Source organism: Astatotilapia calliptera, chromosome 3 (genome assembly GCF_900246225.1).
Source record: "Astatotilapia calliptera chromosome 3, fAstCal1.2, whole genome shotgun sequence".
NCBI lineage: Eukaryota > Metazoa > Chordata > Actinopteri > Cichliformes > Cichlidae > Astatotilapia > Astatotilapia calliptera.
In genome coordinates this window covers 16,633,847-16,655,062 of record NC_039304.1, presented here as the reverse complement: position 1 = coordinate 16,655,062, position 21,216 = coordinate 16,633,847, and the positions used below count along the sequence as shown (strand labels likewise).

Below are 21,216 nucleotides of genomic sequence, written 5' to 3'. Positions count from 1 at the left end.
TGATAAGGTTTTGCAGCTGCACATCAGCTGCATGCTAACTTCCATTAAGTCAAATGCTACAGATGCTGATCCTGCCATAAAAGCTCTCAACCAAAACGAGGATGACCCACTCCTTCTGTGAGCCAGCACGGCCTGTGCGTGTGGAGGGGTGTCTGAAAAAAACAAAAACAAAAAACAATTAGCCTGCATTAGAACCAGACTAGTTCCCATCATTTTTCACATTGCCACTGTTTCTTCTAGTGTGTCTCTTTTTTTGTCCATTTCGATTGTTAATGTAGTTTGTTACAAACGTTATGGTTACATATGTTTTTCTGTTACTTTTTGTGGACCACAAGGTTTGCAACTACTTAAACACACACACACACACACACACACACACACACACACACACACACACACACACACACACACACACACACACATATATATAAAGAGTGCCTATTTCGGGTCAGTTTTGCCGGTCCCAAGCCCTGATAAAGGAGGAAGATTGGAATTGTGACATTAAAAAAGCAATAATCGCTAAAATAAATTTAATTTGTAGTTTTAAAAATATTCTAAATGCATTAGGGGTTTTTTTTACTCACTTTGTCTCTCCCAGCGCTGGTTACAATTACATAAACACGACCAATTATGTAAATTAGGCGATGACGTCATCCGCTGACTTTTATGACAGCCAATAGCGATTTCCCTTACTGAGGAGTTGGCAACACTGTGGACGGTTCATTTTTACCGGACTGTTGGCAGCATCTTTGACGGAAGGGACGCGTTGTTCTTACATAGACAGGTGTGTTGCGTACGCTGATCTTTTTGGCCTTTCGTAGAAGGATATGAAGCATTTCCTCAGGCTTTTTGTGCGCGGGCTTAAGCACCGAGCCCAGCTTACAGAACAGACCGACGTTTGGTACAATTGTGTTAGCTAGACGCCGTCAACAGCTAAGCTGACTTGCATGACATCTGTCCCTGCTTCGTTATTAATACTAGTTGCGGCAAATGATTGTGTATAACGTCTTCTTCTTCTTATTTTAAAGAACAAAATAAAACCATGCTGCTTCGCAAAGTGAGCCAGTCTTCCGCCCTGTGCAGCACCGTTCTCCGGCTTCCTGCCGTGCTAACCGGGTGAGTAATCATCTGTAATTATTGCTATAGAGACTAGAATGAGATGTTTATGTTTTACAAACATATCGTGTCATGTCTGATCTGCAGAGGTCAGCGTCAGGCCGCGGTGGTGTTTGTTGGGCAAAACGGCCGTCTCTACGCAAGCCAGGCAGCCGAGGTGCGTTACGTTATTATATCGTATTTCATTATAATGCATTAAGTACACATTACTCTGTTTAACACGGCAGCTTTACGCTGTGGCTCCACAACATTTGATCGAGACTGTGTCCTTGTTTGGGCAATCGCAGCTTGCGGCTGATATAACTCCAGCACCCCCTCCCGCTCAAACTGGGGGAAAGTTCACTGTTCACGTGATCCAGGTATTAAAGGTGACACTGCAGTTGCTCAGGCAAGCGTTCACAATAAAAACAATAGGCCGATGATGTCATACGTGGAGTTTCGCCATGATGCTTGCACACCCGACATTACCACAATGTTTTTAACAAAAATTCATAAATTTATCAGCAGTTGTAAAGTCAGTGATCGTGTGTGTTGTTACTTTTGTTATTATAATTGTTAATAATGATATTATTTCTTTGTGTATAGTAAAACAAGTCGTAATGATAAATATGTCTAAGCAGTTTTAAAGTCTTGCAGGTCTTCCTCAGATTGACTGTGAACTTTTGGCTTAGCAAAATTGCTATGAAGTAACAAGGAAATATTTTCCACTGTTATCTGCAAATCAGGGTTTTTCCTGCTTTGAAAACAAAAGAGCTATCAACAGAAAATCACCACCACTGAGATAAAAAACATTTTTTTAGCCTAAAATGTATTTCAAAATAAAGGTTTGGTTTATCATATTGTCAGAAGTGTCAGGAAAATGGACAGTAAGATACCCCAGAGTCATTGCCACAAATTTATCCAACCAGTCCAGTTTATCCTCCCAAGAGGTCAACTTTGATCTGGGATAAACTCTGTGTTTTTGTATTTGCTGAGAGGTCTCATATAGTGCTGGATCCATAAGCATTACATTAAAACAAATATTTCTAAAGTAGATTCTGGGGGAAAACAGGGGCTTTTCTATCCTTTGATTGTTTATCTACTACTTAATTCCTCTGGTGTAATAGAAATGGAGATGTGGAGGTCTTCATCAATAGAAAATCAGTTTGCTGAGTCTTCAGGGCTTATGTTTTAATCATTATTGATGGTGTGAACTAAGGTTGGGCAATTGGACGAATATATCGACGATAGGTTGAGGCTACCGTCATTCATTTTTACAAGGGCGATTAATTTATTTATTTGCTTATGAGTAAGTTTGCATGCCTGAATATATCGCCTATTGTCAATTACTGGACTGACGATTGTCAGCTGGAAAATTTTTACATATCGCCCAACCTTAGTGTGAACCCAGGTCCCTCTTACAGTGTTTGGTCCTTTTGACCAGCACATATAAAGTCTGGGGATGTTGTAGCTAATTCCTTATGACAATACCTATAATTATAATAATGATATTGCCTCTAGTGGTGCTGTTACACAGAGATGTTACTAGTGACTTATGGAGATCATCACTATAAAAAAAATAAGTGGCCACAAAGCTACACCAGCAGACCACCATTAAATATCTTGGCCAGACTTGGAAGTACTGGTGTTAGTGGATACGGAGGACAATGTGGAGGTGCCGGTTGTGTCCATCTGGATTTTCTTCTTATTGAAAACACTTAACCTCTGCCAATGATGCTGCTTCAAATAAAACAGTCAGAAGGTGATCTGGTACCAAGCCAGACCTGACTCCACACTGGCCCCGCATCAGTGGAACAGCTGTGTTTATTAACACGGTTATTAACTTGAAATTGGCAGTGAGTCCTGGTCAACACAGTAATTATTAGCTGGGAACAAAGTTCATACCTATTTTGTTGCTTTAATAAAATAAACATATGTAAATCCTGCTCCAAGGTCGTGCTTTTAACTCATTCACTGCCAGCCATTGGCAGTGAATGAGTTAAACCCATTGACTCATGCACTGCAATTGACGGCTATAGACGTCAATGGCAGTGAATGAGTTAATAAACACGAGCTCACAGGGTGTTGTCTGTATAGTTAAAAGCAGAACTTTATGACAGCCCTGTGATAAATACTTTTATTGTGAGGCGTAATAAATGTTGTCTTTATGAAATTAAAATGCAATTCACTGGAAGTTTTACTGGAATTAATTATGAATCGGGTACAAAAGGCAGATTTAAAAACATGAACCACATACTCAGCACTCAGCTGAGTGGCTGTACCCTTGGCTTCACCTCTCACCTAGTTGAGATCGGAGCTGGTGTCCCGATTGAAACTGGAAAAACTGTAGCCTGTGTGCTCTTAACATTTAATCACCAAACAGCACTTGACAGCAAACTGTCTCCCTCTGTGTACCTTCATCCTGTTGGCTACATGGTGGTAAACCTTCAGATGTGTTATTCCTTTTACATGAGTCAACCAGACACTGCGTATGGTTAAGCAGTGATTTTGTATGTTTTGTAAGCTTTGTTGCACAGAGAGTTTGTAGCTTCCTCACTTGTTTCCCTTTATTCATTTTAAACATAATTTATATAATTTTGTCCTCTGCTCTGTTTGTGGTTTCAGGCAGTGCTGGAGAAGCCTGCAGCAGTCGGCAGTGACGCTGCCACCAAAGTGGAAAAGAAGACAGCTGCTGCTGCTGTATGTTTACTATTTGCTTTATAAGCAAGTCTTACGTTTATAATGGCCAAAATCTGGTTAAAATCAGTCAGTCTACTTAGTTTATTTTCAAAGTAAAAGGTTTGAATCCTAGGAGCAATAGGGCACATGTTTCTTTAAGAATGGGTCCCTCTTTAAAGCTGATTTCTTTGCTGTTTAAACACAACACACAGAGGCTTTCAGTGTTCTCAATTCACCAGCAGGTGGCAGCATAAATCACAGCAATGCATGTTTGTTAGGCCCTAAGGGCTTTAAGCTTGACCTCTCCTGTAGCTCCATAGAGCCGTTTCAGTGGTGTTTGAGTTAACTTAAATGTTACTGTTTGGTTTATCTTTTCACAGGAATCCAAATCATTTGCTTTCAACATTTTCAAGGGGCAGATCACAACTTCCCAGGTTTTTCCCTTTCCCCAAGGTAAATCCATAAGACGTATTTATGTTCTTACCTGATTTAAAAAAAAAAAAAAAAATTAAAGCCAGTTTTTGCTGGTTGGCTTTGTTAAACTGGAAAGCTGTTGTCAGTGTAATGGTTTGTATGTGCCGCAGTCCTCAATGAGGAGCAGGAGCAGTTCCTTCGAGAGCTCGTGGGGCCATGCAGCAAATTTTTCGAGGTAATTGTAAATCTTATTCTGACCTCACGCTCACTGCTCCTAAACACCCCCAAACCCTCCACTCACCGATTCCCCCTCCATGTTTCTGCTCCCTGTGGACAGGAGGTAAATGATCCAGCCAAGAACGATGCCTTGGAGAAAGTGGAGGATCACACCATGGAGGGCCTGAAGGAGATGGGTGCCTTTGGTATGCAGGTGCCAGCTGACCTGGGTGGCGTTGGCCTCTCAAATACTCAGGTACAGCTTGCTTGACTTAATTATGATATTGACAACATGGCAATGGTTTTAAAAAGTTTAACGGAAATTATCCATCCAACAGTACGCCCGGCTGGTCGAGATCGTTGGCAGTCATGATTTGGGGGTCGGTATTACTTTGGGTGCACACCAGTCTATTGGTTTCAAGGGAATTTTGCTTTTTGGGAATAAAGCTCAGAAGGAAAAATATCTGCCAAAACTCGCCTCAGGTAAGAATACCAGCATCAGCATCTGGATTTCGAGGTAAACTGTAGCTCTGTAGAAGATTGGAGACGTTCTGTCTGTTTATTATTGAAAGCTAAAAAAGCCAGAGTGTTGGAGGGACACACTGTGCTAGAAAAGTCTAACTTCGTGTGAAAGAAAAGCTTAGTAATTTTTGTTGTAAATTTTTGCTTTGACAATGACTCTGTGTGTGTGTGTGTGTGTGTGTGTGTGTGTGTTACTCCAGGCGAGCACATAGCCGCCTTCTGCCTGACTGAACCAGCCAGCGGTTCTGATGCCGCCTCTATCAAAACCGTTGCCGTCCAGTCGCCCTGCGGAAAGTATTTCACCCTCAATGGAAGCAAGATCTGGATCAGGTGAGGACTCCAAGGAAGTTCTTGGTGAATAGTTTGCTAAAAAATAGTCCGACTTGATGACAAACCTAAAATAGAAAATCGGACAAACCACAGCACAGTCTGCTGAGGAGGGTTCAACGTTCTCTCCATAGTTATTGCCTATGTTTAAGCGCTTTCGATCCCGTTCTTCTGTATATGCTTGAATGGTTTTCAAAATGTTGCTGAGCTGAGACACTTTGCACTACACACAAGTTCTGGTGGTTATAAGACTGTGTACCCTCTGAACAACCACTTGCTTTCTCTCATCAAAGCAATGCACGACCGCAGTGGTTAGTGCAGCTGACACCTGTCTCACTTTCTCTCGCTTGAGTGCAACTTCCTGTTACACGAAGACTGGGGAGTACGTGCTACTGTCTGTCATTAATCGTGAGATGCTGTGTGATTGCTTAGAAGCAACAGCTGACTGGCGTCACGCATGAATAAAATATGAATAAGTAGTTTAACCGTCTTATATCTGTGTGTGAGGGAGCTTTGATTTTATTACTTGTAGCATTTTAAAAAAATTGTATTTTATTAGTGTCTAAATCAGTGTTTAGTCCTTTTAAAACTCCTGTTTTTAGAGTTGACGTATTTGAAAAGTAATCTTAAAGTAAAGCTTGACTGTTTGACAGCTGAAGCTTTTTCGTGCTTTCACCACAAGGGGGCAGAATTACACAGTGCATCCAGCGACACACAGTAATGGCCACTCCATTCTAAATAACCTTCTCTCCTCAGCAACGGAGGTTTGGCTGAGATCTTCACTGTATTCGCCAAGACGCCCATGAAGGACCCCAAAACCGGGGAGATGAAGGACAAGATCACGGCGTTCATTGTGGAGAGGAGCTTTGGAGGAGTGACACAGTGAGCGCCCCTTTTCTTAACTTAGCAGACTGTTTGCCACTAAACCCTTTATTTTTGTTGTGGATGAAACTTTTTATTTCTTCCTTCCCATCATCGTAAACCTTACTTCTGTCTCGCAGTGGCCCTCCGGAGAAGAAAATGGGCATCAAGGCTTCCAACACGGCCGAGGTCTACTTTGATAACGTGCGAGTGCCGGCCGAGTGCGTGCTGGGCGAAATCGGAGGCGGATTCAAGGTGGCAATGAACATCCTGAACAACGGCCGCTTTGGCATGGCGGCCGCCCTCTCCGGCACCATGAAGAATGTCATCGCCAAAGCTGTGAGTGAATCCCCTCCAGGCTCCTTAAGTGTAGAAAGGAAGGGAAGTGGGTGAAGCGCACCGGTGGAGCTCTTCTCTCGAAGCCTATGGCTTTTACTTATGGTTTAGTTTCTATATGTGCTGTCAGGTTTCCCACTTGCTGCATTGTTTCTTATCTGTAACCAATATTGTCTGTGTTGCAACTCATTTCGCTTTGCTTTGTTCTTCATTGTGGGTTAGTGGGAAATTCCCCTTCTCTTTGTGGCCTCTTTCTGCTTCTTGCTGCGCTTAAATGTGCTGAAGGCCTCCGTTCGGCTCTGTCTACTGAGAGGATTCAGCTTTTTTTGATTAGTAAAGTAATTAATTTTTTTTTTAACTTAAATTACTTAAAATCAATGTTATGTTTATTAAAACAGTTTGAATTGCTACCAGTAGATGGTCATAAGATTAGAGGACCATAGACACAGTGACAACACACACTGGTTAATGGAGTCCTCTTTTGAAGCCTCGAGCTGACTGTTTTGGGTGTCTCGGCATTTAAAAACTAAATCTTTGAGCGACTGAGAAATCAAGACAATGCAGACTTATTCAGTAGCAACTTGACAGTCACATGCAGTCGTGTCCTGCTTTATTGTCTGCTTTAATATAAATACAAACATAATTGACTAAATGAACATCCTGCTGTGACTCAAAACGAACAGCTGAGAACGTAATGGCTTACTGAAAGCATTTAATGAGGCCATAGGTCAAGGAAGATGAGGCGCAGTTTCTCATGAAAGATGATAAAAGCAGAGTTGAACTATAAATATTTAATGAGACAAACGGAGAACGTAACATCACATTCGCAGGAGGATGTTGAACACATAAATCAATCAAATTGGAATAAATATTTTTTAAAAACATCGTGTGTGGAGATGCAAAGTTTCATTCAGATTGGCCGGCCTGTTAGGGAGGAGATAAGGTAAATGGAGACATACATGATCATATTTTTTTGATGGAAAAAAATTTTGTGCAGATGCTGATATAAAAAAACACAAATTTATCTGGCCAGTAGCTGATGTGGTATTATTACTATTATTAGATCTAGGTAGACTAAAGCATACAGCTGCACATAACTCTTTCACTTGTTTACAATAGGGCTGCCACAAACGATTATTTTGATAGTTGACTAGTCACCGATTTTGCGATTAGTCAACTAATCAGATCATCATCCATTGGACATAAAACTACAGCTTATTGCACCAGCAGCATCTGCTCTTATATAACTATCATTAGCTTACAGCTTTAAGTGTTTAAGGTCTGTGCTAACTAAAAATAAAGACAAGATGATAGTTTATTAAATTTTAATGAAATTTGCAGATTGTTTCGGTGAAGTTTAATAAACTCCTTGCTATCTAAAATATAACAGGACACCGGAGTATATTCTGGAGCATCTCACACTTCTGATAATCAGCTGTCTGCTTGACGTTTACTCAGCTGTGTAAAAACTATAACTTTAATCTCAGCCAAACCGATTTACTCAGGAACAAATAAAATACTGAAAAAAACCAAACAATAACATTAAGTTATCTAAGTGACTTATATATGTTTAACCTGAGTAGCAAAAGACGGCGGTGGGTTTGAAAACGATTTGCTGGGAGTCCGGTGTTCTCACGGACTCTAGTGAGCCTTGCCCCCGGTTAGCTATCGAGCTAGTGGGTAACAGACGTCTCCGAAAACGTCGGCGCACTTTTGAAAATATGTGGTGTCTTGATAAACTGAGCAGATATTTGAAGTTTCCACAGCTACATTCTTGCCTGAAAATATGTTAAACGTTTATTTTGTGACCCAGAAAGAATAATAAGAGTAATATTAAAACTAACTAGCTGCCGCCATTGTTGGAAACTGAGCTGGGCTGCGCTATAAATTCTAGTTTCTTCTTCTTCGGGGTTTAACGGCAGCTGGCATCCTTGTACATGCAGTGCTGCCATCTTCTGTTTCAGTCCGTTATTACACTCTTAAATCCTACTACTTATTCCTGCGTCTTTTGGGATCTTACAAAGCTTCAAACGACGCGTCGACTATTAAATTAGTCGTAATCATGACTAGTCAACTAATCGTTGCAGCCCTAGTTTACAACACTTGTCTTTTAACAAGTGCAAAACTGATATGACACAACAGAAAACCACTGTTTACTGACATATCAGCACTGATAATTAGGCGACCGTGGACCTCTTCTTCAGTTGCAAATGTTTCACTACTAGAAAAATCCATTAATATTAAGCCAGTGTGCACATGTACCTCCTGAGAACATGAAGAGAAATTTACTTCAAAGTCAGTGTTAGTGCGCTTATAGTAAATGAGATTCACAAATCAGTTTTGCAGCTAAATGGTCTCTACAGTAAGCATATTTTATTGCTGTGACTGAAGGGATTTCTCGCCCGGGGGGGAAAAACGTGGTTGTTTTGTTTGAGCAGTTGCGTCGGCTGGAGAGAAAACTGTGAAAAGTTCATGTGGGGGGAATTCCTGCCCCCTCAGCGTTTTTACTGAGGGAGAATCTCATGCAGAGGAGGCACAGGGAGCCGGTTCTCATGCACTTAGAGAAATGACTTGCTCACATGTTGATAAAGAGAAGTTCATTTTTTCACTGTTTAATGCCATGCAGCCATAAACTGCCTTCAGTGAGCGCTTGCGACCTAATTCAACACTAATCTTAACGTGTGAACTTTTTATTAAAGAAAGCATGGTTCTTTTCAGCTTTGTTGTTTGTTTTCACGTCTCATGGTATTTTGACACATTGCCACCAGTTTTGCACCTCACCACAATACTGATCATGCTTCTTTTTGTGGTGACCGGCAGCTCTGCCAAACTTCCTCTTCTCATACAAAAAAAACCTGCTAGATAGCAGCAGCATTTCAGGGCACCAAAAAAAAACACTTGCAAAAGCTTGTTTCCTCATATCTTGTGGCTTGAGTCAAATTCTTGACTTAAAATAATGAATTGTGGTCTTATAGCGGCCTGTGCTTTTCCACTTTTCGTCAGGTGGACCATGCAGCCAACAGAACCCAGTTTGGGAACAAGATTCACAACTACGGAGCCATCCAGGAGAAGGTGGCTCGCATGACTATGCTGCAGTACGTCGCAGAGGTCAGACAACACAACACGAATCTGTAACGCTACCTCACCTGATGCCGCGCTGAGCCGTGTGGTGCAGGTTCTGAGAAGAACCTTGCTGATTAATGGTTTGCTGTTATCTTGACATCGTGGTTGATTTCCTGTTTTACTGTCAGTCAGCATAATCTGCTTGTCAGCTCACTGGGCTTTATTTAACACAGAGAATGTGCTGAGATGCCTTTTTTAAAATGTGACGAATTCAAATTAAATTCAGTTTTGATTGTCTTTATGAGAAAGGTGTCAAACTCATGGTACCATTACTTCTGTGTGTTTTCTCAGTCCATGGCCTACATGATCAGTGGGAACATGGACAGCGGAGCAACCGACTTCCAGATCGAAGCTGCCATCAGCAAGATATTTGCCTCTGTAAGAAATTTCCACTTCAATGTTTGTACTGCAAGCCTTTTATTTCAGCTTTTGCAGTAACCAGAAAGCCTTTAAGGATGTTTGGCTTCAATTTTTCTGGCGCTTATTTCATAATCTTCATGAGGTTCCTTTTTCTGTGGAAGACTGAAGGATGGTAAATAGAGGAAGTATATGACTCCTGACTGATGTGAGATGAAATGTGATAGTGTGTTTGGCAGTGCTAAACGTCTTTTACATGCCTGTGTTTCTTTGTGTAATTGAGACAGGAAGCAGCATGGTTTGTGACAGACGAGAGCATTCAGGTTATGGGCGGCATGGGTTTCATGAAGGTGAGTCCTCAGTCCACATCCTGTTAGTTACAAACCAGGTAACACGGGGACAAATCTATTTGACAAAATTTAAAGTTTGTGTTTTTGAAAGCTAGAGTTTAACATCCTGATGAAAGCAGGTGAAACAGTAGATAGAACAGGAATTTCTCGATACTCAGAATTTATACCTTTTGTATAGTCTCTTTTTATATAGCACCAAATCACAACAGCATTCACTTTGTATTGTAAAGTAATAACACTACATTATTGGAATCAAACTTGAACAATCAACCAACCCAATAGGTCTGTGAAGGTTCTCAGTCATGGACCCCCTAACGCCTTAACACCCACTCACATCCAGGGCCATTTGACCTTGGGAAATCACATGATAGGGTGGGGCTAGGTTTCACAATGAGCTCACCTAAAACCTTGGCTGATTGTGACCTACACCCGTTTTCACAACTTGGCTTGTGTGATTAGGTAGAGGATCATTACGGGGTCCATTGTCCCTCTTGGAGTGGACACTCCCACTTAAATTTGAGACTCTCCACCATTTGACCCTAGAACTGAAGAAGGATGAGAGGTCAAACATCTTCAAGCAATTTAAAGAAGTCCAGACGCTTTTCTTTCCGAGCTGCTTAGACAACCAACCCACTATAAGCAAGCAGTTGGTAACGGTGGGAAAGAAAAACTCCCTTTTAACAGGAAGAAGGCTCCAGCAGAAGCCGGCTCAGGGAGGGGCGGCCATCTGTTGCCACTGTTGTTGCTCTGTCTCCTGACCTTCCTGTCAGTTTTTCATTATTTTATCCCAAAAGGGCAAAAATAAATATTTTTTTAAAAAACCCTAATGATGGGGCTTGATGTGGTGTCAGTGTAAGGTTTCACAGAAGACGTGATTGCTCATTAGCCTGCAGAAATGGAAGTATGTCCGTTTAAGAGTAATCGCTGTTCTTATCCCATTCACAGTTAGTGGTTACAAGTAGCTGAACAGTTCATTGTCAGGCCAACGCTGTTGGATGACTTTAGCTATTTGCTGCTGTACTAGTTCACATTGTTCACACGGATGTTCACATTGTTTACACAAACATTAGGCAGTAGGTAATGGATAATAGGCATTGATTTGGAAATAACTTGAGCTTATTATATAATATTGTACTATTCAGTGTATTTCTAATTAGGCAGCTGTAAGCATTTAAAAGAGGGATGTGGTGGCCGCAATAAAGGGAATTGAAAATATCAACATTCGGACGTTTGCCTTGTACTGCGATGCAATGTTTTTCTGCTGCTGAAAAACAACATGTTATGAAGGTGTAGATGTTAATTAATATTAACAATAATTCACTGTCCAAACCTAAAATCAATCAGGTCAAAAAAAGCTTTAATTTTCAGATTTCTAAATATTAACAGATTTTTTTTTTTGAGACAATATTTTATATTATTTCATTTTTAATCTGAAAAGTGTTACAAAGGGGATGAAATATATATGGTCTAGTACACCTCATACCCCCCTTTAGACTCACCCCTGCTTGCTTCAGTTATCGCATTAATGTACAGCTGCCGTCAGCCTTCAGTAAGTTGCATAATTCAAACGTGCTGTTTGACCAAGTGAACAGTTCATCTGCAGATTTTAATGCAGCCTTACTTCTGGGGGCTTACTGCAGATTTTTCTCTTTGTAAAACAAGCGGCGGTGGATGGAGCACCTACAAAGTTTACTTTTCTTCACGTCAGAGTTTGTTGATCAGGTGGTTTGATTAAGGACTCCAGGTTTTAATGGTGATTACAGGAACAGCACTGTTTTCTTTCGTTCAATCTGAGATCACTGTTTCGGTAATGGCTCCGCCTCTTCGCTCTTTGCGGTGTGTAAACAGACACCGGCTCCGCGTTAAAACTCTTTGACGATGAAAGCCAAGTTTTAACATGACCCCTAAAAAGTAGATGTTTCTAAAGACATTGCTTTTTTTGTGTTTGTTTGTTTTGTTTTGTGCAGCCACAAATACAAAGGCTCCTACAACATGTAGGGGAGCTGTAACCATCAGGACTGGGAATGTGTGTAGATTGTTTTTGGATGTATGCTGACTGTGGTCACGTGCACAGTTTCCAGATAGTTGCGCTCATCTTTTGGCTTCGCTTCTGTTTGGTTTTTGTTTTATCTCAAACACGGCTGTCAGTAAACGTTGGCGAGCCTTTGACAGGTGTGACAAGCACTCAAACAAGGATGCGCCTAAAGGATCCGCATTTCCTTGTTTTATGCGCTGGAAGATAAAATCGTTTTCCCGCTCTGTTTACTGTGTGTTTCTGTCCACGAACGCTTCAGTTTTTGTTGTGATGATGATGGTGATGGTGGGCTAATGGCCTCTATCTGTTTAGAGTTTTAAACAGAAGTAATGATGTAATCGGGCAACAGATCTTTGTTCTTATCCATTAAAGATGCACAGGTGTGGCTAAGACTTCTCAGAAGCCTTTGCACTGTATAGTGGCAGGTGCTTGCCTTGCTGTTGCGGTATTGAGTCATGTAGTTGCAACAGGCGAGTTGGCATACACACACAGAAAATACTGAGACCACATTCGAGTGAAAAAAAAGATATCAAGCAAGAAGTTCACTAGAATAGACTGGAAACAACCAGCTGAAGATACGGGGGCGTGGTGGAGCTGTGTAAACAGTTTTGTGCTGCTTAAAATAAACCAGACAGTGCAGAAGAGAGGAAAAAAAAAAGCTTGCTGCTTTGGTTTGATTTTTAGTTCAGTGGAAAGTGTGCTCAGTCATGGAGGACAATGTACTATGACTTTTAAAAAACAAAAAGTTTAGTTCAGCCACTGTAAACAATGATTTACACTCTGAGTACTTGTATTGTTGAGTTACGATTGGATTGGTCTGATGTAAAGCTGCTTAAAATAATTCCACTTCCTTTGTGTTACGTGCCAGTTGATAGTGGAATTAGTTGCGCAGCAGCGGGGGGGACGAATGCAGCAGGCTTTTAGCGGTTCTGCTCGCTCTGTGCGTTTTGACTCAGGGTTTCACTTCAGCAAGGAAACCAAGTCAAATGTGTGCTGGTGTACATTTTCATTTCTGTGCCACTTAAAATATGCACACTTTCCACATACAGAATTCAGAAGCGGTGCAAAAGCCTCTATTCCTCTTTAACGGTGCATTTTCGTTACCTTATTTCAGGGCGTTAAATGGACGTGAGATGGGAAAGAATTAAGTGCTAACCTTGGAAAATGTACAATATTTGCATTCCTTCTGTCTTATTAGGGCTTTTAGTTACTTAGTTATTTTTATTATTACTTTTTAATAATTCAAGTATTTAGTAGATTTTGCATTTTAGAACAACAAATGCAAAAATGCATCAACCAAAAACAAGAAGCAAACAAACAAAAAAACAAAACAAAAACAGTGAGGTCTTAACATCTGTTGCATTAAGTCAGGTATACATGTAGGTGCAAAAGTTGTCCCACTGTTCAACTGCAGCTTCCGCCACATGATGTAACTTTCCCAACATCTTTTCGCAAGCAGCGTTCCCAATCATTCTTTCTTTCCACATTTTAAGCGTTGGCATATGGGAGTCCTTCCAGGGTTCCAAAATGATACGGGCACATGTTACCAGTGCAGTATTTAACACTCTAAACTGGTGTTTATTTAATTGTGGCACCTCTCCTTTGTCTCCTAGTAGACATAATTTAGGTGATCTGGGCAAATTACACTTAGTTACTTTTTATTTTTGGTGCTTTATTGAGGTGGAGCTGAAAAGCAATGGAGCCCATCATGTTCTTTATTTGTGTTTGTTTCTGCAGGACGCTGGAATAGAGAGAGTGATGAGGGATTTGAGAATTTTCAGAATCTTTGAGGGTACAAACGACATCCTGAGGCTCTTTGTGGCTCTGAATGGCTTCCAGGTAACACAGAAATTTCCTCTGTGTGTGTGTGTGTGTGCGCGTGTGCGTGCTTTGTGAAAGTACAGAGGAAGTGGATTCTGCTTGCTGTATAAAATGCTGAAATTCTGTGATAAGAAGCAACTTCCTCTACACATTTCACATTTGAGTTCTGTATCACATCCACGTTTTCTGCACTTCGCTTTTCCTCACTCTCTATCAGGAAGTATTCTTAACATGTTGCATATGACTACAGATTGAGCAATCCAGATAAACCCTGACTCCTCCTGACTACGTTTAGCCCTTTGCTCAGCAGCTTGCATGTGCTTCCCTGCAGAATGCTGGAAACCAGCTGAAGAGCCTGCAGAAGGCCCTGAAGAGCCCCATCAGCAACGCCAGCGTGCTCGCAGGAGAAATCACCAAGAGAGCCAAAAGGTTGGTTTAGCTTCTGCAACACTGTTTTTCCTTTCTGTATGTCTGGAAGGCAGTGGGTGTGCGATCAGGGGTCGCCCCTTGCAAAAAATAGAACGTGACCTGAAGAAGTGATACAGGCTGATGTCGACAGAGACAGCAGTTATGCCATCAGATTAATGGAAATGGAGGCATTTTTTATGCACTCTTTCTCTTTCTGAGAAAAGCAGTGATGTGAAAATGGTTTTCTTACACTTGTGTACTCGCAAGTGCAAGAAAATCACGTGCTGCACACATACACACAGGAGGCAGAAAAGTGTGGCTTCCTCCTCTCTTTGTGTTAATTTGATTAAGACTTCCTTTTAACCGTTTACTTACCGCTGTCAGAGGCTGTGTGAGTGCTTTTGTAGCTCAGGCATACAGGCTCATATAACTGCGGTGCAGATCATTTATCCTCTCTACTCCGCCTGCCCAATTCTAGGAGACACTGAAAGCTGCTTGCGCGTCAGGGTCTGTAGTCTTGCTTTTATAGCAACAGTAGCACACAAAGGTGTTGTGTGGTGCTGCATTGCGCTGGTTGTGCAATTAATACAATGAACGGCTAAAAACAAACAGTCGACCACTGAACGCATCATAGAGAGACTTTTAGACGCAATGATAGCATTTATAGCATAAACTTGCCATAACCTCTGTATAGAGCCTCAGCTGCAGGTTTCAGTCAGTTTGACCAGCTGTTTGGCTTATTTTTGTTCTGTATTTAATTTAAACATGGTTAACTGTGCAGCTTCCCACACACTGTATATAAAAGATGGTCTTAGCCATCGTGACTTCACCATTTGGGAATTTTGGGACTTTGTCGCTGGCTTTTCCAACCAGACATTGACAATGCATGACTGCATTTTACTCGCGAAAACTGGAGTACAAACTTCTTTGATAGGCTGTGTTACACCCCGGCCTAGGCAACCGGGGTGCAACGCAGGAAAATAAAAATAAGGAAAATAAAAATAAGGTAAAAAAAACACACAAGAAAAAACTAGTACGGGTTTCCACAAAAATCATCCCAAAACGACCACTATTTTCTTTAAAACAAAATGATATTTATTTACAACGCAAGGCGCCAAACTATTTACAACGGGGGGGGAAGAAGATCGCGACCATGACAACTGACACACAGGGCTTAAATACATGGAGGGAACAATCAGGGAATGGACAACAGGAGGGAAACACAGCTGGGGCAAATCAGAACTGACGAGACAGAGAAAATGTAAGCTGAACACACTAAGATGACACAGACTTTCAAAGTAAAGTAGGAAACACATAACAGTCACGCAAAAACAACACATTACCGACGCCAAATCGTCAATCCCGGAGGAGCACCTAGACACTCAAATCCACACACAATTACGGTCACAGCCATAACACCCCCTTACCCAAGAATTAACATTAACCACAAAATGTTTAATTCAAGGAAACACCCAAAAAAAACAAACATTTAAAACATACACCCCCAACGAAAAATGTTTGTTCCATGTCCAGCCCATACGGCACCGGCCACCGTCCCGCAGGCGACGCTGATGACTGGACGGGTCCTCCAGTGGAAACGGAAAACCGGAGCGGGCCCTCGGATCCTCCAGCGAAGACAAACGAAGCCGATGAAGGCTGGAGCGGTCCCTCGGACACTCCAGCGAAGGCGGATGAAGGCTGGAGCGGTCCCACGGACCCTCCAGCAGACGACGAAGGCTGGGGCGGTCCCTCGGATCCTCCAGCGACGGTGGATGAAGGCTGGAGCGGTCCCACGGACCCTCCAGCAGACGACGAAGGCTGAGGCGGTCCCTCGGACCCCCCAGCGAAGGCAAATGAAGACTGAAGCGGCCCCACGGACCCTCCAGCGGAGGCAGATGAAACTGATGGAGGCTGGAGCGGTCCCCCTGACCCTCCAGCAGACGACGAAGGCTGAGGCGGTCCCTCGGACCCCCCAGCGAAGGCGGATGAAGGCTGGAGCGGTCCCACGGACCCTCCAGCGACGACAAAGGCTGGGGCGGTCCCACGGACCCTCCCCCCAGCGAAGGCGGATGAAGGCAGACGAAGCTGATGGAGGCTGGAGCGGTCCCACGGACCCTCCAGCAGACGACGAAGGCTGGTGCGGTCCCCCGGACCCTCCAGCAGAGGCGGATGAAGGCTGGAGCGGTCCCCCTGACCCTCCAGCAGACGACGAAGGCTGGAGTGGTCCCACGGACCCTCCAACGAAGGCGGATGAAGGCTGGAGCGGTCCCCGGGCCCTCCAGCGAAGACAGAAGGCCGAAGCTGTCCCTCCTTCGGACCCTCCAGCAGACGACAAAGGCTGGGGCAGTCCCCGGACCCCCCAGCGAAGGCAATCCCGGACGAGCCCCCATATGTTACACCCCGGCCTAGGCAACCGGGGTGCAACGCAGGAAAATAAAAATAAGGAAAATAAAAATAAGGTAAAAAAAACACACAAGAAAAAACTAGTACGGGTTTCCACAAAAATCATCCCAAAACGACCACCATTTTCTTTAAAACAAAATGATATTTATTTACAACGCAAGGCGCCAAACTATTTACAACGGGGGGGGAAGAAGATCGCGACCATGACAACTGACACACAGGGCTTAAATACATGGAGGGAACAATCAGGGAATGGACAACAGGAGGGAAACACAGCTGGGGCAAATCAGAACTGACGAGACAGAGAAAATGTAAGCTGAACACACTAAGATGACACAGACTTTCAAAGTAAAGTAGGAAACACATAACAGTCACGCAAAAACAACACATTACCGACGCCAAATCGTCAATCCCGGAGGAGCACCTAGACACTCAAATCCACACACAATTACGGTCACAGCCATAACAGGCTGTATGTCAGACAGCATATTATTATTATTATTATTATTATTATTATTATTAACTGGACAAATTAATTTTTATAGCAGATTTAAAATGACAGAGTTGACCAAAGTGTCAGCGTGCCAGCACAGGTGCTGTCACACACCTAGCTTTTTATTTTTAGCTTTCAAAAAACATCCATGTGCACTGCATCATGGGAGTCTTTGAGGGCTGGCCTTTAGACTGAGCAAGTTTTGGCTTAAATCTGGAGCCTCGAGGTTGCTTTTTGGGATCAACAGATCCATCGTAGACTCGGACGGACGGCTGAACGATGCTGTCGGTGTTGCTGAGAATGACTTTTTGTTGTGTAACGCGGTCCTCCTCTTCTTTACAGGAAGGCAGGTTTGAGCACAGGTCTGACGCTGCAGGGGACGGTGCATCCTGAGCTGGCACACAGCGGAGAACTGGTGTGTTATTTTTCTTATTATTTGTATCGATCAACTGTTATTTATGAGACAAACCCATCTAAGGGGCTGGCCCAGGCTGGATGAATGGGTGCCTGGCACTTTTAAGAGGACGCTTTGTTTACTAATGGAACATTTCCTCCTGCGTTGCCTTCATTTTCTGCTTTCTGCTACAGTCTGCGTGTTTCCTAACGCTCTGCACTTTTTGTTGTTTCTGCTTTCCAGACAGTCAAAGCCATTGAGCAGTTTGGAGGAGTTATCGAGGAGCTGCTGATCAAACATGGCAAGAAGATCATCGGTGAGAGTGTGTGTGTGTGTGTGTGTGTGTGACTGCGGGTGTTTCAGCTCACCTGGAAGATTTGAACTTGACTATATTATGAGTTATTTCTGACAGTTTAGAAATGACATCTTTGCATTTTATTAACAATTGTTATTTTTTTCTAACTTATCTAAACTTGTGTGCTTTCATTTTTCAGATGAACAGTTTATTCTCAAGAGAGTCGCAGACTGCGCCATTGACATCTACGCCATGGTGGTCGTCCTGTCAAGGTATGCAAAAGTGCAAACAACAGATTTAAGTCTTCGTTCTTTTTTTTTTTTCTTTTTTTTTCCACTAACCACACCATCCTTTCTATCTGTCCCCGTTGCGCTCTTTCTGCACGCTCCCACCCACCTTCTAAACTAAGGTCTTCTTTTATTCCACAAACAAACTCCTACGCAGCCCAAACCGACCTTTCTTGTGAACGTCTTTTTTTTCTCGGCCTCTTTCTGCAGGGCGTCGCGAGCTCTGAGTGAAGGCCACACATCAGCTCAGCATGAGAAGTTGCTGTGTGAGACCTGGTGTACCGAGGTAAGATCCTCCGCAGAGCCAGACACAAACACGTGCTGCTATGTAAGGAGGATGTTCGGTGTTTTTAATGACCTGAACCGTGGCTAGCACTCTTAGGTAGTGTCACTGTGGTAAGTAGTGGGATACATGATTAAAGAGAGGAGCTAGTTTGGCCTGGCGTCATTTTACACAGCAGTGAAGACACAAGTTTTAAATATAAACCAGAAGCACTGGGAGAGCGCAAACCAAGGCGCTCACTCTCTGAGCAATATTTCCCTTTAAGAGAGTAATACTGTATTTGTATATAAACATTATAGGTATTCAATGTTAAGTAACTGGACTAAAAATAAAGCTCTATAAAACATTATTATCACTTTGACCTTCAGAGGAATCTGTTGACCTTCAAGGTGAGATCTGACAGGAAATTTTAAATCTTTATACAGGGTTATATTAACAATACACACCACATTGGTCATAATTATAGTTTCTATGTTGTAACGCTTTTTGTCAGTTTGTGACTAATAGGTCATTGAGTTGACTTTGGACACCTTGGTGGATGTAAGCCAAGGTCTAAAGGAGCATTAGCACGACCCTGCGCTACACTCCTACAAAGTTTAATCAGAATTCAGTCAAATGTTTTGACCTGTCTTGTTTACAGACAGAATGGCACTGTGAATAAAAACATAAGCTCTCCTTGGCTGAGGAAATAAGTCCATACTTTACCTCTGTGGTGTTCTGATGCCATCGCGATCAGTTTGATACCATCGCTCTCCTCCTCTCTCCGTCCCCCAGGCTCACGACAGGGTCACGCACGAGATCAAGTCTCTCCACTCCAGCGAGTCCAGAAAGCTCTTCAGCAACATGCGGGCCATCTCTGCAGCAGTCGTGGAGAACGGAGGAGTGGTTGCTGCTCACCCCCTGGGTTTCTAAACGCCCTCGCTCTTTCTGCGTTTCGTCAGTCTTCTCAACATCTCGTCACGTATGCCAAGTCCTCCCGGACTTTTTTGCCATTAATCCTCTGACACACATCGGTGCCCTTTTTTAATTTATGAGATGCATTTACAGCCTCAGAAACTGGTTTTGGTTTTGGTGTCTTTTTTAATCCCACTGTTTTTTCCTGTCATTTATTTATGACATTGTGACTCAAGGCATCTAAATTTTGAGCTGCACTTTTGTTCTGTGAGAAATAAAAATGTCATGCGAGTTGGAAACGTCACAGTTCTACATTTGTCTAAAGTGTGAAGGGGGCTTTGAAATGCACCCTTTCCTTTGTATCCAAGCCTTCATGATGTAAACCCTCAGTGTTTAATCTGTTAATACATTAATTTATGCTCTTTTGGTTCTTGGTAATTAACCATAAATACAACGATATCAATGCAACTTTAAGTCAGGGAGCCAGTTAACAGGAAACTGATGTGTCTTTAAAGGACAGATTTTTACACTTGGTGTTTAAATGCAGAGAACAGCGTGATGTTTGTTCTTAACGCCTTTCTGCATGTTCAGTTTGCTCGTTGATCAACAGACACACAAATATCAAGACTGTAAAACCTTTTTGCCTTAGAAACCGGCTCGAACACACAAAGCTTTCCTAACAATACTTCACTGTGTGCTCTTTACTGTCATCAGCCACCTGGAACTGTCATTTATTTCTCTACCGTAGCGAACGTGTAACAAAGTGGGAGTCTGTATAGGCTGTAACTATACTGCTTTTTCCTGCCAATAAAGTTCATTTTCTCCAGACTGTCTCGCCCTCTTTGTGATTTTCAGCACGTACAGCAACACTGACTTTTAGTGGCACTTAAAAAGAAATAAAAAATCCCATCACTGCAATATTTTTACCCATCTTGCCGCCAAACGAGCTTCCTATTTCTGTTGTATTCATAACAAACTTTGCTAATTCAGTTTCACTTCTGCAGTTCGGCTCTTCAAGGGCAGGTGCCTTACAGGAAAGCCAGTATTTGCTTTTATGTCAGGAGTCGTCTGCCGGTGTGTATACAAGTGAAGTGCAAACAGATGAACCCCTTCCTGTCTTTACACAGGCATACGCACACGAGATGACAAGCGTTACTTATGTGGGTGAGAGTCTAAAGAACTTAATGCGAAAGGTGCCGATGCTGTAGAAGGCCTGCGGTTGTTGTTGCTGAGAATTCCCCAGGCATGTGTCTGTCCTCCTGGTTGAAAACCGTTTCTCAAGCTCAGCAGTAGCTGAGAAGCAAACCCAGCATCCCTGTATGATTTCCTTTTTTTTATGCGGAAACATTCGAACCAAGATCAAAACAAAATTCGATTTGGTGTTTTTAAAAAAACAAGCAAAAAACACCAGTCTCACTTTAAAAATCGAATCTTCTAAAATAATAATGCACTGGTGTCGAGCATTAACCAATGAGTGTAAGGAGAATTACGTCACTCTTAGAGGTGTTACGAGATGTGGTTAGCTCAGGAAATGGGGGCTCAAACCACCAGCTTTTTTTTAAAGCTTACTTACTGGTCATATTTCTCCAATAACAGAAGAATCAAGTGTAAAGTGGTTTAGCA

At 42.5% G+C, this 21,216-nt stretch overlaps 1 protein-coding gene across 2 annotated transcripts; it reads left to right on the top strand.

Moving 5' to 3' along the window:
* Positions 1 to 683: 683 nt before the first annotated feature.
* Positions 684 to 20,421, top strand: acadvl (acyl-CoA dehydrogenase very long chain). Of its 2 annotated transcripts, none has more exons than XM_026162064.1 (21): positions 684 to 784; positions 1,029 to 1,116; positions 1,204 to 1,273; positions 3,721 to 3,795; positions 4,155 to 4,227; positions 4,359 to 4,423; positions 4,526 to 4,660; positions 4,743 to 4,887; positions 5,127 to 5,256; positions 6,010 to 6,135; positions 6,255 to 6,453; positions 9,454 to 9,558; positions 9,865 to 9,951; positions 10,218 to 10,280; positions 14,053 to 14,154; positions 14,468 to 14,565; positions 17,783 to 17,855; positions 18,078 to 18,150; positions 18,329 to 18,401; positions 18,627 to 18,702; positions 19,474 to 20,421. In XM_026162064.1, exons 2-21 carry the CDS (start codon positions 1,043 to 1,045, stop codon positions 19,609 to 19,611), a joined length of 1,980 nt encoding a protein of 659 aa, XP_026017849.1. In that variant the 5' UTR covers positions 684 to 784; positions 1,029 to 1,042; the 3' UTR covers positions 19,612 to 20,421. The 2 variants fall into 2 exon arrangements, with proteins under 2 accessions (XP_026017849.1, XP_026017850.1); XM_026162065.1 differs by lacking the exon at positions 684 to 784 and adding an exon at positions 808 to 901.
* Positions 20,422 to 21,216: the final 795 nt, after the last annotated feature.

What these genes read in the sequence shown, in the direction of transcription:
- acadvl (XM_026162064.1), top strand. Translation starts at nt 1,043, where the DNA reads ATGCTGCTTCGCAAAGTGAGCCAGTCTTCCGCCCTGTGCAGCACCGTT. An exon ending in TCTGCCAAAACTCGCCTCAG is followed by an intron (nt 4,888 to 5,126) that starts GTAAGAATACCA and finishes GTGTTACTCCAG; the next exon opens with GCGAGCACATAGCCGCCTTC. An exon ending in TGGCTCTGAATGGCTTCCAG is followed by an intron (nt 14,155 to 14,467) that starts GTAACACAGAAA and finishes GCTTCCCTGCAG; the next exon opens with AATGCTGGAAACCAGCTGAA.